The following is an 18281-nucleotide window of genomic DNA, read 5'->3' as shown; positions in this document are numbered from 1 at the left end:
AGCTCACCTCTGACAGGACTTGATAGACTGGTGAAGAAAGAAGCCAAGAGAGGATCATTGTTAGATATAGGCCAATTCAGCAGATGGGGTTCAGCACTGGATGACATAATGTTAGTTGTCTTGGCAGCAGTATGGAATAAAGCAGGCAGGAAGGATAGCAGAGAAAAAATTGCTGAGGACACAACTTAAAGTACGTGATTCATTGGTTCACAAGAAAACCAACAGGCCCAAGGAACTGCCTTAAAAAGTTCTGGACTAGGCAAAGCTGAGATGTTTCCAAAGCAGAGTGTCTCAGGTGAGTATGAGCCTTTGGCAGGTGTTGAGGAGCTGGTGGTGAAACTGCAGGACTTTTAGAGGCAATGCATCCACACATGCTGAGAGATCCTGCACGCCTGGACAAGTTCCTGTTGGATGACGTCCAGTTGCAAAACCAGTGCAGACAAATCCTCCACATCCAATGTTTATTTGGAATACATGGTGTGAGCGTTCTGTTAAAGATACGTGAAAAATGAGGACATGGATAACTGGCTGTGCTGAATGGCAGACAAAACAGGTAATACAGGACACACTGGAGCCGCATAACCAGGACAGATGGAGGAAGATGGCAGGCGTCGGTAATGCAAACAGACTTCAATAATAGGCCAAGGTGCATAAGGCAAGGAGTGAGTTAACCAGTTGGCATTGGGAGAGTTCTCAGTAGTCTGAGGAGATTACAGGAACTGAGGACTTGGATATAGTCATAGATCCTCCATCATTGAGGAAATGTGCAAGATGTTCCCAATAGTCTCTGATGATAACCTAACCAAGCGTCCGTTTGGGCTTAATAGTGATCAAAACTAATTCTGATTAGCTTGTTGGACGGGGATCAGCAACCTTTTGTACTCCTCCTGCTGTCAAACTACAACTCTCAGCTCGCCTGGACAGCTTGTAGCTGTCTTGAAATTCGGGAAGTCATCTTTTCACAATGGCTGGATTGTCAAAAGTTGCTGATCTCTCTTTTGTAAGGAGGCATGTCCCGGGATGGACCGAGATAAAACTCGGTTGTGTATCTGGATGTATAATGGGCGTTGGATAATGTACCACATAAGTCTAGGTACATAAAAAGAGAATGCAGTTTGTTTTCTCAGGAAGGTGACCCAAGTCCATGCCGCTCATAAGGGAAATTACATCGAAGATTCTGGCTGGAGCTCCTACTACTCTTTGGGAAGTCAGAACTCGGATGTGGACTGCATTGTAATCCTCGGACTGGCCGATGGCTCTCCCAACTGAGATAGCTACATGGAAATACATGCTGTCACTCTTGGGTCAGCAGAGCCGCCGTTCAGTCCAAGAATTGCGTTGCAATCCTCATCCGAGTTAAACAGCTGTCTGATCCTTCCAGTTAGCAGATTATTTTTGTACGGGCAGCACGGTGGCGCAGTGGATAGCACAGCAGCCTTGCAGCGCTGGAGTCCAGGGTTCAAGCCTCAAAGACAACATCTGCAAAGAGTTTGTATGTTCTCTCCGTGTTTGCGTCGGTTTCCTCTGGGTACTCCAGTTTCCTCCCACATTCCAAAGACATACTGATAGGGAATTTAGATTGTGAGCCCCAACGGGGACAGTGATGATAATGTGTGCAACCTGTAAAGCGCTGCGGAATATGTTAGCGCTATACAAGAAAAAATAAAGATAAGAAAAGAGATTACATTGCTTTATGTATATTATATTGTTTGCACATGACTTTTTTTTATATTTCTTGTATAACTAGGAATAAGGAAACTCATCTTGATTTATTGACTGCTCATACATGCTTTCCTCACCGTCTGGATGTTACGTATATAATTAATAAACCAACAAATAATTTGTGGATTGTTTTTTCTTTTTTCAGGTGAAGACACTAAGGGAAATTACCATGATAATCTCCTTTTACCTCTGCACGTTAAAGTTGAGGATAATGAACCTCCAATTGATGAAAAAAGAACTGAACCTAAAGTGGATAAAACTTCTACAAGTTCTAAATGTGGAAAACATTTAAAGAAAAAGTCAAACCTTTCCTCGAACAAGAGCATTAACAAAGACGTGAAGTCATTCCCATGTTCGGAATGTCGGAGACGTTTTCCCCATCCAACACTTCTCGCTGAGCATCAGAAAATTCACACAAGAGAGAAGCCGTTTCCATGCTCAGAATGTGGGAAACGTTTTCTCTATCAATCACTTCTTGCTATACATCAGAGAGTTCACACAGGAGAGAAGCCATTTTCATGCTCGGAATGTGGGAAGCGGTTTACTCGTAAATCACAATTAGACGATCATGTAAGAACGCACACAGGGGAGAAGCCGTTTGTATGCACAGAATGTGGAAAATGTTTCCGCCGTAAAACCTATTTGGTTGATCATGTAAGAACGCACACAGGAGAGAAACCTTTTTCATGCTCGCAATGTGAAAAAAGTTTTTCCCAGAGATATTCTCTTACTCAACATCAAAGACATCACACGGGGGTGAAGCCATATTCTCGTCTTGAACATTGTATAGATTTTAAACAAAACTCGGGTCTTCTTGGAAATCTGGGAACTCCCACAGGGCAGAGGCCTTTAGCTCCGAATGTAGGAACTATTTTAGTGATAAATCAGCCCCTGTGGTACGTCTAAGAGTTTACGAAGGGCAGAAGCCATTTTCCTGTTCATAATGTACGAAATGTTTTCATTATAAAGGTTTTGCCAGACATCAGAAAGCTCACACAGGGGTGAAGAATGTAGAAAATGTTTGACCCAGAAAGCCAGTCTTGCTAGACATCAGAGTAGGATTGGATTCACACTAGAGATGACTTTATTATCAAGATTCGAATCTGACAAGTTGCACAGATTTTACAATGAAAACTTATTCTCTGCGAATTGACTGATCTTTATTTTTCGCTGCCCGGTCATCCATGCCTCTTTTCTTTTTCCCAATTGACCCTTTCACTCCAGCAGATGGATTCCAGCTGGACTAAGCCTTTGCCATAACTGCAGTATTTGTCATCACTCGGACAAAGCGTGTCGTACTACATGTGATGCCACGTAGCGCAGTGACATTCGAGGCTTAATTGAGCTAAAAACCACCAGCAAAAGTGAAGACACTGAAAAAATTACGGGAGATGGAGGAAAGGGAAAAGTAAAAGCGCAGAGGACCAGATGGCAGGAGAAATGAATGGTGAAATTAATATTTTCTTTTGACCATTTATCGGTCCTCCATGAGTCAACAAAACAGCAGCCATTTGCTGATTTCAAGTGAAGCGAATTGCAAAAATAAAATAATTCGTACTCTGGAAAATACACATTTTTGTAAAATTTGAGATCAGTTTTAACTTGCAGCAGAATCTCGCTCCTCCTTGCTCCACAAAACCTTTGAGCACCAACTATCATCTTCTATCTCGGTAACGTGAAGATCTGTCTTTACTGAATACAGATTTTTTTTTAAACCACGAATTAAGAATGATTGCTCAGTCCTGAAGGAGAAAGAAGCGAATTTCTCGAATAAAATATTTATAAAGTTGTTTATTTTTACGTGGACTATTGATTTATGAAATAAACATTAAACCAACCCCTTACCGCCAAAGCCTTTTTCCCCTTCCAGACAAAGCTCTATATTTAATATGACATATGACACTTTGATTTTGAGATTGTGTTTTTAGAGATACACTGGGTACGGAAAGTATTCAGACCCCTTTACATTTTCACTCTTTGTTTCATTGCAGCTATTTGGTAAATTCAAAAAAGTTCATTTTTTTTCTCATTAATGTTCACTCTGCACCTCATCTTGACTGAAAAAAAACAAAAATGTAGAAATCTTTGCAAATTTATTAAAAAAGAAAAATTGAAATATCACATGGTCATAAGTATTCCGCCCCCTTTGCTCAGACCCTCGTATTTAAGTCCCACGTTGTCCATTTCCTTGTGATCCTCCTTGAAACTCATATATTAGATAGCGTCATGTATTTCAAGTGTTTATTTCTGTTAATGTTGATGATTATGGCTTACAGCCAATGAAAACCCAAAAGTCATGATCTCAGAAAATTAGAATACTTTATAACACCAGCTTGTAAAAAATTATTTTAAAATCGGAAATGTTGTCCTACTGAAATGTATGTTCAGTAAATGCACTCAATACTTGGTCGGGGCTCCTTTGGCATAAAATTGCTGCATCAATGCAGCGTGGCATGGAGGCGATCAGCCTGTGGCACTGCTGAGGGGTTATGGAAGCCCAGGTTGCTTTGATAGCAGCCTTCAGCTCGTCTGTATTGTGGGGTTTGGTGTCTCTCATCTTCCTCTTGACAATACTCCATAGATTCTCTGTAACGCTCGCGCCCTGACTGGTTAGCGTGAGTTTGGGGGTATGGTCCCACTGTGCCACAAACCAGACTACCCTGGAAGGGGCATGACTAAGCAGCTACTATGGTGTTCACTGGAGCCTCTGATGGCGGAGTCAGGCTTGTGCGGCAGGTAGCTGCCAGGTACCACTCCAGGGCAGTGTCTGACTGTGGCTGCTGATCCCACTGGGGGACAGAACACTGGCGGGCGGGCACGGCTGGCACTCTGGCAGGACAGGCGGACACAGCTGGTACTCTGGCAGGACAGGCGGACACAGCTGGAACTCTGGCAGGACAGGTACCGACTAGGTAGGGACCGGAATACAAGTAGGTTTATGGAAACAGGTATGGACCTGTTCAGACAGGAGGGTATATGGGAACAGATAGGAACCTGCAGAACGGAAGTAGAGCAGGACTGGAAGGAGCGGATGCAAAGCAGAACCGCAGGAGGCGGAACTAAGAGCCGAAAGGCGCAGAGCCACAGGTTGCGGCAGGCAGAGCAGAGCTGCAAAGTGCACAGCAGAGCAAAACAGCAGAGCAGCAGGTTTGCGGCAAGCAGAACAGAGAGACGCAGAGGCACAGGTTGCAGCGGGCAGAGCAGAGCCGCAATTGCACAGCAGAACCATAGGTTTTGCGGCGAGCAGAGCAGAGAGACGCAGAGCCACAGGTTGCGGCAGGCAGAGCAGAGCCGGAAAGTGCGCAGCTGAACAGAGCAGAGCCGCAGGTTTTGCTGCGAGCAGAGCAGAGCTACAGGCTGCGGCGAGCGGAGCAGGAAGGAATGGACACAAAGGTAAGCCCAGCTGAGTGGGAAAGGCAAAAACACAAGGAAACAATAGGAACAGAGAGTACAGACAGGAACGGGGAAAAGGCACAGAGACAAGGATTCACACCAGGGTACAAAGCCCCACTGGGTGGCTGAGACAGGACAGGACCTCGCAGATCAGCAGCAAGACACTGACTGAGGGAGAAAGTGTAGGGATGTAAATACATGTTGTTCCTTCTCCCTAACCCCTTTAGGAGTGTAAATAATGTGTTACTGATGTGTTCGTGCACAGTGGCACTGCTACACATAAAGTGTATTGTCACCGTGTACAAGAGTATTGCTACACACTGCATGTGTATTGCTCTTGATGTTTGCATGCTTTTACATGTTTTGCACATTTAGTGAAAGTTTGTTCCCGGGCCTAGTATAATGGGACGTAGTGTCCATAGTTGGCCATTAGAGGGGGGCACTGCAGCATGAAGTTAGAGTAGGAGAGGCACAGTGCATAAGTATAGTGCAGCTTCCTGCTTTTAGGCTACGATCACACAGAGGCGTAGCTAGAGCTTTTGCCGCCCGGGGCTGTTCCCGAGTTTGGCGCCCCCCCCCCCCCCCCCCTCCCCCGGCTCAATACACACAAAGATTACCAAAAATGGTTTTCCTGTTTTGTAGAACTTAAACTGGGCCTAATGGTGTCACCCCCACATGCCAAACCTGTGACTTAATACCACCACACCATGACCAGGCCACATAGTGACCAAATAATACTACATACAAGGGACAAATACCACCGCACCATTTCCAGACCACATATTACCACCACATAGTGACTGAATACTACAATACTGATCAGTAATAAAACAAAACAAAACACAATACTATCACCATAAGTGCCACTATTCACAGGAGATCTGTACTTAGTATGCAGTGTCTGTGTAGAGGTAATACAGAGATCACTGGTGACATTATACACAGGAACTCTGTATATAATGTATAGATAATACAGTGATCACTGGTGACATTGTACACAGGACCGCTGTATATAGTATACAGTGTATAGTGTCAGTGTATAGGTAACACTGACTCACCAGTGACGTCTCTAGGTGAAGTCCTTCACCTTTCATCCAGCACAGACCGCCATCATTCCTTCCAGCCAGGACTCGTTTCTGCAGGAAATAACACAGTTATCTCGAGCTCCGCTTGCAGAACACATTACTTAATTTTTCACAACTTCTACATTACACCACATGAAGAAAAAAAGGTGACATAGTGTCACTCTGCACAGTAACAGGACCGCCCCCTCATTTAAAACAGTGTCCTCAGAAAATAAAATAAATACATCACTGCAGTAATAATATCCCTTAATTAGCCCCTATGGTAATAATATTCCCCACCCTGGCCCCGTTTATCTCATTCCTGGCTCCAGCCATATGTTCTCGCATCCTGCCCTCATGAGTATCCATTCTACCCCATATGATCTCCTCATCCTGCCCCACCAGCCTCCATCGTATCCGTCCTGCCCCATGATCCAATCCTGCCCCATGATCCAATCCTGCCCCGTGTCTCCAATCATGCCCCGTATCTACATTCTGCCCATGCCTCAAGTCCTGCCCCCAGTGTGTCCAGCATATTACCCCCATGTTGTCCAGCATTGCCCCAGTGTGTCCAGCATATTACCCCCAGTGTGTCCAGCAATCTGCCCCAGTGTCCAGCATTGCCCCAGTGTGTCCAGAAATCTGCCACAGGGTCTCCAGCATTGCCCCAGTGTGCACAGCAATCTGCCCCAGTGTGCACAGCAATCTGCCCCAGTGTGCACAGCAATCTGCCACTGTGCACAGCAATCTGCCACAGTGTCCAGCATTGCCCCAGCGTGTCCAGCAATCTGCCCCAGTGTCCAGTATTGCCCCAGTGTCCAGAAATCTGCCCCAGGGTCTCCAGCATTGCCCCAGTATATCCAGAAATCTGCCCCAGTGTGTCCAGAAATCTGCCCCAGGGTCTCCAGTATTGCCCCAGTGTGTCCAGCATTGCCCCCAGTGTGTCCAGCAATCTGCCCCAGTGTCCAGCAATCTGCCCCAGTGTCCAGCATTGCCCCAGTGTGTCCAGAAATCTGCCCCAGGGTCTCCAGCATTGCCCCCAGTGTGTCCAGCATTGCCCCCAGTGTGCACAGCAATCTGCCCCAGTGTGCACAGCAATCTGCCCAAGAGTGCACAGCAATCTGCTCCAGAGTGCACAGCAATCTACCCCAGCGTGCACAGCAATCTGCCCCAGCGTGCACAGCAATCTGCCCCAGCGTGCACAGCAATCTGCCCCAGCGTGCACAGCATTGCCCCAGCGTGTCCAGCAATCTGCCCCAGTGTACAGAAATCTGCCCCAGGGTCTCCAGCATTGCCCCAGTATGTCCAGAAATCTGCCCCAGTGTGTCCAGAAGTCTGCCCCAGGGTCTCCAGCATTGCCTCAATGTGTCCAGAAATCTGCCCCAGGGTCTCCAGCATTGCCCCAGTGTGTCCAGCAATCTGCCCCATGGTCTCCTGTATTGCCCCAGTGTGTCCAGCATTCTGCCCCATGGTCTTCAGTATTGCCCCAGTGTGTCCAGCATTCTGCCCCATGGTCTTCAGTATTGCCCCAGTGTGTCCAGCAATCTGCCCCATGGTCTCCAGTATTGCCCCAGTGTCTCCAGCATTGCCCCCAGAGTCAGACATAAAGAAAAAAAAAAATCCTCATCTCTCCCGTTCCTAGCGCAGGTCCGGTGCAGCTAGTCAGCATCTCTCCGGCTCTGCAGCGCTCAGGACAGAGAGGCAGAGCGGCGCGCACAGTGATGACATCATCGCGCCCCCTGCCCTGAGACGTCGCAGAGTCAGAGAGCGCTGAAGACGCTGCAGCTGCCGCAGGAACCAGGAGAGGTGAGTATTAGAGCGGGGGTGGGGGGAGCCTGGTCTTGGCGGCGGACGGCGCCGCCCGAAGATTTAAAGTGCCCGCGTCTTTTTTTTTTTCTTCCACCTCCTGCAGCGCCGGCCGCCCCCCGCATTGTGCCGCCCGGGGCGGCCCGCCCCCCCCCCCCCCCGCACCCCCTTTCCTACGCCACTGCGATCACATTAGCGTCTTGCGGTTGTGCGTCGGGCGCCACCGCGGCGACGCATGCGTCATGCTCCCCTATATTTAACATGGGGGTGCATGAACATCGTTTTGCAATGCATGCGTCTTTTTTGCCGCAAGCGTTAGGCAGCAAGATGCATTTTTTTTGCGTCCAAAATCCGGCAAAAAAAGGACGCATGCGTCGCAAAACTATGCGTTTTGCATGCGTTCTTGTTTGCGTTGTGCGTTGCGTCGCCGACGCAGCAGCGCACAACGCAAATGTGAACGTAGCCTTAGTTGGAGTCAGGGCCTGAGTGCCCGTGCTGCTCACTTGGGCTGCCCAGCCAGACGCTGCTGTGCCCTGTAATGTTGAAGAAGGGGGCCCAGCATAGAACAGTTACAGATAAAGGATTCCTCTAGGAGGAAAAGAGAACAGAAGTGCTGCAGATGCAGCTGAAGGAAATCTGTCGCTATAGAGCAAGACGACAGGTCAGCACGGTCACTACACACGAGATGCGGCAGATTTTTGCCTGGGCGGCAGTACTTAGAATGGTGTTTCTTTTAGCAGTGCACGGGTTAATCTGCTCAATTGAGATCTGGAAGCTTTCCTGCATTAAAGGGAACCTGTCACCCCCAAAATCGATGGTGAGGTAAGCTCACCGTCATCAGGGGCTTATCTACAACATTCTGTAATGCATTTTGTAATGCTGTAGATAAGCCCCCGATGTAACCTGAAACAGGAGAAAAAGAGGTTATATTATACTCACCCAGGGGTGGTCCTGCTCCGATGGGTGTCTGAGGTCTGGAAAAGCGCCTCCCATGTTTGTTCCATGACGTCCTCTTCTGGTCTTCACGCCGCGGCATAGGGATTATATACATTAGTTAGGACTGCTCTATATGGGTATACCTTGACGATTGGTGGAGCAGCTTAGTATACATTTTTTTGCAAAAAAACGTATCAACTAAATACCGTTTGTTTTTTTTCCATCTTTTGACTAGCACTCGCTTATTACTGTGATGATTTTTTTTACAACAGAGTATTTTTGACCTCACTGTGCTCTTTTGTGTCTTCAAGTTTCTTGGTGGTGTGTGAACATGATCTTACAGACTTGTTCAATGTGCAAGTAGCCCATGTGTTTCTGGTTCTGCATGTCAATTTGTAGCAGGGTGCCACACGGTGCCTGAAAATACAACATGAATCATGTGTCTGGTCTTTTTTGCTTTGAATTCTGTTAGCCACTCCCATATCCTATATATTCTGTGTCCTGACTAGCACTCATTGTCAGAGTCAGCTTATGCTACATGGCTGGAGGTTGTTGGTGGTTGTTATTGGAGACGACGTTTGGTGAATTTATATGTGACTGTCGCTAGGCTTTGAGTGTGTGATAATTTGCATTCTCTGACTTTAACCCCATCTTCAACTCCCCAATACATTCATCTGTTGTTTGTGTGAGTATATAATATTTATATGTTTGGTATTTTTTGTTACCCCTGTTCATATAACCTTGTTAGTCTGTGTCACGGTTCACGGGGAGGATACCTTTATCATCCCTCCACTCACCAATTTGTCATGAACCGGGATTGTTTGCCCCTGGTTCTTTCTGAAGGGGATTTATCTATATCCCACTTCCCAGTTCCGGTTTGGAACTTGCAGCTCTCTGGCGCCCCCCCCCCCCTTCCCTCAGGTCAGACCGGGTACTGCACCTAGGACATTTAGTCACCAGAAAGGCTGCCTGCTATGTTCTGGCTATTAGGCGCGCTGCAGCGAGGGCGATATAACTACTCCCACTCAGGCAGGAACACTAATTATCAAGACCGCCAGTCTACAAAGATTCCCAAATGCACAGGACAAATCCGCTGCTACCTGCTTCGCTTTCTTAATTAATAACGGGTCCGGAGCCCACCCAGATTAGTAGCGTAATTCACCTCAGAGGACGTGACAGTTCGTTATAGAGCAAGGAGAGACAAAGCTAGTAATTTTATATTTTACTCCAAAACAGGTAGGCAGTGTTTAAAGAAGGGTAAAAAGATATTATAAAATGAGACGATTAGGTATATACAGATGATTACAAATAAAAAGGGATTAACAGAAGAAAAAAAAACTTACAGTTCCTTATATCATTTCAGCTCCTGGCAGACCATGTGGCTCGGGGGAGGAGAGATACATCAAGATGCATTACAGAGTGTCTCTTAGCTAGCTTCATGGTCAAATGCTAGTGAAAACTGCGCTCTCAGGGTCTTATACCCCTTGGTCATGACATCACTGAGTGGGCGGAGCTATGAAATGCACTCCTACTTTCTCAGAGGGACATTCATATCCCCGTAGCTCCAGGATGCAATCTTGTATAGCGATTACGGAACTACCATTCTTCCGGGCATGATGCCTTAGGCTTGGTTCCCATTGCGTTAATGGGAAAGCGCTAACGGACAGCGTTGCACGGCGAAATTAACGCCGTGCAACGCGTCCGTTAGCGCGCCCATTCACGGCAATGGGAACGCGCAGCACTAGCGCGTGCCATGTTCGGCACGCGCTATGTTATGTCTGCTAATGAAAGGTGTAATGAAGGCAATCCAGAGACACAGTGTGCCTAGCGATCAGAGCGCACACAGTGATCTGACAAATACCCAAAAACAAAAGAACGAGCTCTGAGACGTGGAAACTCTGTAGACTGCACACCTGATCCTATCCTAAACACAACTAAAAGTGGCTGTGGATTGCGCCTAACCACTACCTATGCAACTCGGCACAGCCTAAGAAACTAGCTAGCCTGAAGATAGAAAAATAGGCCTGACTTGCCCCCAGAGAAATACCCCAAAGGAAAAGGCAGCCCCCCACATATAATGACTGTGAGTAAGATGAAAAGACAAAACGTAGGGATGAAATAGATTCAGCAAAGTGGGGCCCGATATTCTTAGACAGAGCGAGGACAGTAAAGCGAACTTTGCAGTCTACAAAAAACCCTAAAGCAAAACCCACACAAAGGGGGCAAAAAAGACCCACCGTGCCGGACTAACGGCACGGCGGTACACCCTTTGCGTCTCAGAGCTTCCAGCAAAACAAAAGACAAGCTGGACAGAAAAAAGGCAACAAAATAGCAAAAAAGCACTTAGCTATACAGAGCAGCAGGTCACAGGAACAATCAGGAGAAGCTCAGATCCAACACTGGAACATTGACTAGGAGCAAGGATAGCAGCATCAGGTGGAGTTAAGTAACGAAGCAGCTAATGAGCTCACCAGAACACCTGAGGAAGGAAGCTCAGAAGCTGCAGTACCACTTGTGACCACAGGAGTGAATTCAGCCACAGAATTCACAACAGTACCCCCCCTTGAGGAGGGGTCACCGAACCCTCACCAGAGCCCCCAGGCCTACCAGGATGAGCCGCATGAAAGGCACGAACAAGATCGGGAGCATGAACATCAGAGGCAAAAACCCAGGAATTATCTTCCTGAGCATAACCCTTCCATTTAACCAGATACTGGAGTTTCCGTCTAGAAACACGAGAATCCAAAATCTTCTCCACAATATACTCCAATTCCCCCTCCACCAAAACCGGGGCAGGAGGCTCAACAGATGGAACCATAGGTGCCACGTATCTCCGCAACAATGACCTATGGAATACATTATGTATGGAAAAGGAGTCTGGGAGGGTCAGACGAAAAGACACAGGATTGAGAACCTCAGAAATCCTATACGGACCAATAAAACGAGGTTTAAATTTAGGAGAGGAAACCTTCATAGGAATATGACGAGAAGATAACCAAACCAGATCCCCAACACGAAGTCGGGGACCCACACGGCGTCTGCGATTAGCGAAAAGTTGAGCCTTCTCCTGGGACAAGGTCAAATTGTCCACTACCTGAGTCCAGATCTGCTGCAATCTGTCCACCACAGAATCCACACCAGGACAATCCGAAGACTCAACCTGTCCTGAAGAGAAACGAGGATGGAACCCAGAATTGCAGAAAAATGGAGAAACCAAGGTAGCCGAGCTGGCCCGATTATTAAGGGCGAACTCAGCCAACGGCAAAAAGGACACCCAATCATCCTGGTCTGCAGAAACAAAACATCTCAGATATGTTTCCAAGGTCTGATTGGTTCGTTCGGTCTGGCCATTAGTCTGAGGATGGAAAGCCGAGGAAAAGGATAGGTCAATGCCCATCCTACCACAAAAGGCTCGCCAGAACCTTGAAACAAACTGGGAACCTCTGTCAGAAACAATATTCTCAGGAATGCCATGCAACCGAACCACATGCTGAAAGAACAAAGGTACCAAATCAGAGGAGGAAGGCAATTTAGCCAAGGGCACCAGATGGACCATTTTAGAAAAGCGATCACAGACCACCCAAATGACTGACATCTTTTGAGAAACGGGAAGGTCAGAAATGAAATCCATCGAAATATGTGTCCAAGGCCTCTTTGGGACCGGCAAGGGCAAAAACAACCCACTGGCACGAGAACAGGAGGGCTTAGCCCTAGCACAAATCCCACAGGACTGCACAAAAGTACGTACATCCCGTGACAGAGATGGCCACCAGAAGGATCTAGCCACTAACTCTCTGGTACCAAAGATTCCTGGATGACCGGCCAGCACCGAACAATGAAGTTCAGAGATAAGTTTATTAGTCCACCTATCAGGGACGAACAGTTTCTCTGCTGGACAACGATCAGGTTTATTCGCCTGAAATTTTTGCAGCACCCGCCGCAAATCAGGGGAGATGGCAGACACAATGACTCCTTCCTTGAGGATACCCGCTGGCTCAGATAAACCCGGAGAGTCGGGCACAAAACTCCTAGACAGAGCATCCGCCTTCACATTTTTAGAGCCCGGAAGGTACGAAATCACAAAGTCGAAGCGGGCAAAAAATAACGACCAACGGGCCTGTCTAGGATTCAAGCGCTTGGCAGACTCGAGATAAGTCAAGTTCTTATGATCAGTCAATACCACCACGCGATGCTTAGCTCCTTCAAGCCAATGACGCCACTCCTCGAATGCCCACTTCATGGCCAGCAACTCTCGGTTGCCCACATCATAATTACGCTCAGCGGGCGAAAACTTCCTGGAAAAGAAAGCACATGGTTTCATCACTGAGCAATCAGAACCTCTCTGTGACAAAACCGCCCCTGCTCCAATCTCAGAAGCATCAACCTCGACCTGGAACGGAAGAGAAACATCTGGCTGACACAACACAGGGGCAGAACAAAAACGACGCTTCAACTCCTGAAAAGCTTCCACAGCAGCAGAAGACCAATTGACCAAATCAGCACCCTTCTTGGTCAAATCGGTCAATGGTTTGGCAATGCTAGAAAAATTACAGATGAAGCGACGATAAAAATTAGCAAAGCCCAGGAACTTTTGCAGACTTTTCAGAGATGTCGGCTGAATCCAATCCTGGATGGCTTGGACCTTAACTGGATCCATCTCGATAGTAGAAGGGGAAAAGATGAATCCCAAAAATGAAACTTTCTGCACACCGAAGAGACACTTTGATCCCTTCACAAACAAAGAGTTAGCACGCAGGACCTGAAAAACCATTCTGACCTGCTTCACATGAGACTCCCAATCATCTGAGAAGATCAAAATGTCATCCAAGTAAACAATCAGGAATTTATCCAGGTACTCTCGGAAGATGTCATGCATAAAGGATTGAAACACTGATGGAGCAATGGCAAGTCCGAACGGCATCACTAGATACTCAAAATGACCCTCGGGCGTATTGAATGCAGTTTTCCATTCATCTCCTTGCCTGATTCTCACCAGATTATACGCACCACGAAGATCTATCTTAGTGAACCAACTAGCCCCCTTAATCCGAGCAAACAAGTCAGATAACAATGGCAAGGGGTACTGAAATTTAACAGTGATCTTATTAAGAAGGCGGTAATCAATACACGGTCTCAGCGAACCATCCTTCTTAGCTACAAAGAAGAACCCTGCTCCCAGTGGTGATGACGATGGGCGAATATGTCCCTTCTCCAGGGATTCCTTCACATAACTGCGCATAGCGGCGTGTTCGGGCACGGATAAATTAAATAATCGACCTTTAGGGAATTTACTACCAGGAATCAAATTGATAGCACAATCACAATCCCTATGCGGAGGTAGAGCATCGGACTTGGGCTCTTCAAATACATCCTGATAATCAGACAAGAACTCTGGGACCTCAGAAGGGGTGGATAACGAAATCGACAAAAATGGAACATCACCATGTACCCCCTGACAACCCCAGCTGGATACCGACATGGAATTCCAATCCAATACTGGATTATGGGTTTGTAGCCATGGCAACCCCAACACGACCACATCATGCAGATTATGCAACACCAGAAAGCGAATAACTTCCTGATGTGCAGGAGCCATGCACATGGTCAGCTGGGCCCAGTATTGAGGTTTATTCTTGGCCAAAGGTGTAGCATCAATTCCTCTCAATGGAATAGGACACCACAAAGGCTCCAAGAAAAACCCACAACGTTTAGCATAATCCAAATCCATCAGATTTAGGGCAGCGCCTGAATCCACAAACGCCATGACAGAAAACGACGACAAAGAGCATATCAAGGTAATGGACAGAAGGAATTTGGACTGTACAGTACCAATGACGGCAGACCTAGCGGACCGCTTAGTGCGCTTAGGACAATCAGAAATAGCATGAGTGGAATCACCACAGTAGAAACATAGCCCATTCAGACGTCTGTATTCCTGCCGTTCCACTCTGGTCATAGTCCTATCGCACTGCATAGGCTCAGGTTTAACCTCAGGCAATACCGCCAAATGGTGCACAGATTTACGCTCGCGCAAGCGTCTACCGATCTGAATGGCTAAAGACAAAGACTCATTCAAACCAGCAGGCATAGGAAATCCCACCATGACATCCTTAAGAGCCTCAGAGAGACCCTTTCTGAACAAAGCTGCCAGCGCAGATTCATTCCACTGAGTGAGTACTGACCATTTCCTAAATTTCTGACAATATACTTCTATATCATCCTGACCCTGGCACAAAGCCAGCAAATTTTTCTCAGCCTGATCCACTGAATTAGGCTCATCGTACAGTAATCCGAGTGCCAGGAAAAACGCATCGACACTACTCAATGCAGGGTCTCCTGGCGCAAGAGAAAATGCCCAGTCTTGAGGGTCGCCGCGCAAAAAAGAAATAATAATCAAAACCTGTTGAATAGGATTACCAGAAGAATGAGGTTTCAAGGCCAGAAATAGCTTACAATTATTTTTGAAAGTTGGAAACTTAGTTCTATCTCCAAAAAACAAATCAGGAATAGGAATTCTTGGTTCTAACATAGATTTCTGATCAATAGTATCTTGAATCTTTTGTACATTTATAACGAGATTATCCATTGAAGAGCACAGACCCTGAAAATCCATGTCCACACCTGTGTCCAGAAACACCCAAATGTCTAGGGGAAAAAAAAAAAAAAAAAGTGAACACAGAGCAGAGAAAAAAAAAAAAAATGATGTCAGAACTTTTTCTTTCCCTCTATTGAGAATCATTAGTTGGCTCCTAGTACTGTTATGTCTGCTAATGAAAGGTGTAATGAAGGCAATCCAGAGACACAGTGTGCCTAGCGATCAGAGCGCACACAGTGATCTGACAAATACCCAAAAACAAAAGAACGAGCTCTGAGACGTGGAAACTCTGTAGACTGCACACCTGATCCTATCCTAAACACAACTAAAAGTGGCTGTGGATTGCGCCTAACCACTACCTATGCAACTCGGCACAGCCTAAGAAACTAGCTAGCCTGAAGATAGAAAAATAGGCCTGACTTGCCCCCAGAGAAATACCCCAAAGGAAAAGGCAGCCCCCCACATATAATGACTGTGAGTAAGATGAAAAGACAAAACGTAGGGATGAAATAGATTCAGCAAAGTGGGGCCCGATATTCTTAGACAGAGCGAGGACAGTAAAGCGAACTTTGCAGTCTACAAAAAACCCTAAAGCAAAACCCACGCAAAGGGGGCAAAAAAGACCCACCGTGCCGGACTAACGGCACGGCGGTACATCCTTTGCGTCTCAGAGCTTCCAGCAAAACAAAAGACAAGCTGGACAGAAAAAAGGCAACAAAATAGCAAAAAAGCACTTAGCTATACAGAGCAGCAGGTCACAGGAACAATCAGGAGAAGCTCAGATCCAACACTGGAACATTGACTAGGAGCAAGGATAGCAGCATCAGGTGGAGTTAAGTAACGAAGCAGCTAATGAGCTCACCAGAACACCTGAGGAAGGAAGCTCAGAAGCTGCAGTACCACTTGTGACCACAGGAGTGAATTCAGCCACAGAATTCACAACAGCGCTAGCGACGCGCCGGTGTTTCCTGGCGCGCCGCGGACGCTGCTTGCAGCGTCTGAGGTGCGCCCGCGGTCCATTCCCCGCTCTCGCAGATCGGGGATCTGCGAGAGCGGAGACGTTACCGCGACCCCGGGACGCGGCCCCATTAAAAACATTGCGTTAGCGCAGCCCACTAGCGCTAAACGGATTGCACTAACGCAATGTGACCCTAGCCTTACTATTAAGGTGGTACATGAGCAGGAGAGCACATGGTTTTCAGACAAAAGGATTTCTACACACTCCTTCATTCGAAAGGAAGGGGGGAAGGGACAGAGTCCCACACTGGAGTTTCAAGTTACAGCTGTAAACGGGGAGGGAGTTGCCTGCAGGCCAAGACAGAGAATGAGAGCTTTCTAGGCAGAGTGTCTGGAACCATGGCACCTTCTGAAAAAATCCCTCAGACCATGGTATTTTTACATTATCATGACAGTCTGGTTGGTATATTACAGTACACTACTACTCCGCTCCTCCCTGGGTGGGGGAAGGATACAGACTGAGGGTGGATTCAGGAGCTTAGGCAAGGTACATGGCCTCGGCTTCTTCACCATCAGAAAGAAGTAATACAGGGATATCGAACTCCTGTGATCATTAGGAGTGAAGATTTTGTGAATGTTGGGAATATAATTTTTGGAAACTGAAGCCACATGCCATGACCAGCCCTGTTGTTAGCCAATTTGGTTCCCTTATTAAGGAGAGGTGACAGTAAACTAATCCTTCTTAAGTGGGGCAGAAGACCTGAGGTGTGTGAACAGAACCAGGGAATCCCAGTCTCCAATGCTGGTTCTTGCCGGGTCTGACACTGTATGGAGTTGGTGATCTGACGAGGGCAGGCACTTTCAGCTTAGGATGGCTAATGACTTTGACAGAGAGTGTCAGGGATACAATATTTGTCAGGACTTTCTTAATCTCACAAATCCCTGATATCACAGGCCGGGAAGGTCACGAGTACCACCAGCTATGATCCTTGAGGCTAACCGCTCTCTGCTGCCCCCTAACGTCCGGACAATTACACGATTGGCTGATGATCAACAGAGAAGGGCGCAGCCTGTTCGCACCACTAGGCCGGCTATCAGAAAATTAACGGTGAGGGTACGGCATATACACCTCCGGATTCCAACACATAGAATATGTGTACACACTCCGGTACGGTCACGGCTAACTCTCTGATAACCCGAGACTACTGACCACCGCCACCACCACTCTGTTTCAGTCGAATGGATACCATTTACGGTGGCTTAAGGCTTTGAGGCATAGTTTACAGAACAGAAATATTAAATTTTATATTTAATCCAAAAGGGATACATTTCAAAAACCTGACCGGCACATCCAAACATAGACTGAGTGTGAACAGGTGCTGAACCTAGAGTTGCCAACTCGTATATAGTTAAGTAAATAAGGCAGCACACTGCAGCGCTAAAACATGCAAACTTGAAAACACGAAATTTGAACTGCATTACTGCACTAGAAATATGAAAAATGAGAGCTTTTAGCGCATAAAAATGGCCAATTTTATGTGTACCTGGTAGCCCCTTTACGGCATCTCTCTTATACCAGGTCCTACGCTTGCCTTACCTCGCTGAGAATAAACGTCTCCATCTGAACGGGTACATGTGAAACCTCTTCTTAGACTAAAATTCTCTCTCTCTATGGAGGGGTATTGGACCTGCTGCAATTAAAACACCTGAAGCTAGGAGGCGGAGTGCACGATCAGAAGGCTAAAGAATACATTTCAAAAACCTGATCGGCACATCCACACATAGACATCAGGTCCAATACCCCTCCA

At 46.9% G+C, this 18281-nt stretch overlaps 1 protein-coding gene across 1 annotated transcript in view; it reads left to right on the top strand.

Moving 5' to 3' along the window:
• The window catches only part of LOC138671839 (zinc finger protein 84-like), a 105814-nt gene that overhangs the window by 26723 nt on the left and 60810 nt on the right, over nt 1–18281 (top strand). Inside the window, exon 9 of the mRNA XM_069759970.1 lies at nt 1868–2627. Coding sequence (XP_069616071.1) covers nt 1868–2627 — 760 coding nt within the window. The remainder of the gene's footprint in view (nt 1–1867; nt 2628–18281) is intronic.

The sequence above is a fragment of the Ranitomeya imitator genome, chromosome 3, assembly GCF_032444005.1.
Source record: "Ranitomeya imitator isolate aRanImi1 chromosome 3, aRanImi1.pri, whole genome shotgun sequence".
Taxonomy (NCBI): domain Eukaryota; kingdom Metazoa; phylum Chordata; class Amphibia; order Anura; family Dendrobatidae; genus Ranitomeya; species Ranitomeya imitator.
Note: the sequence above shows the minus strand (reverse complement) of the source record. Positions and strands in the feature narration are given on the sequence as shown.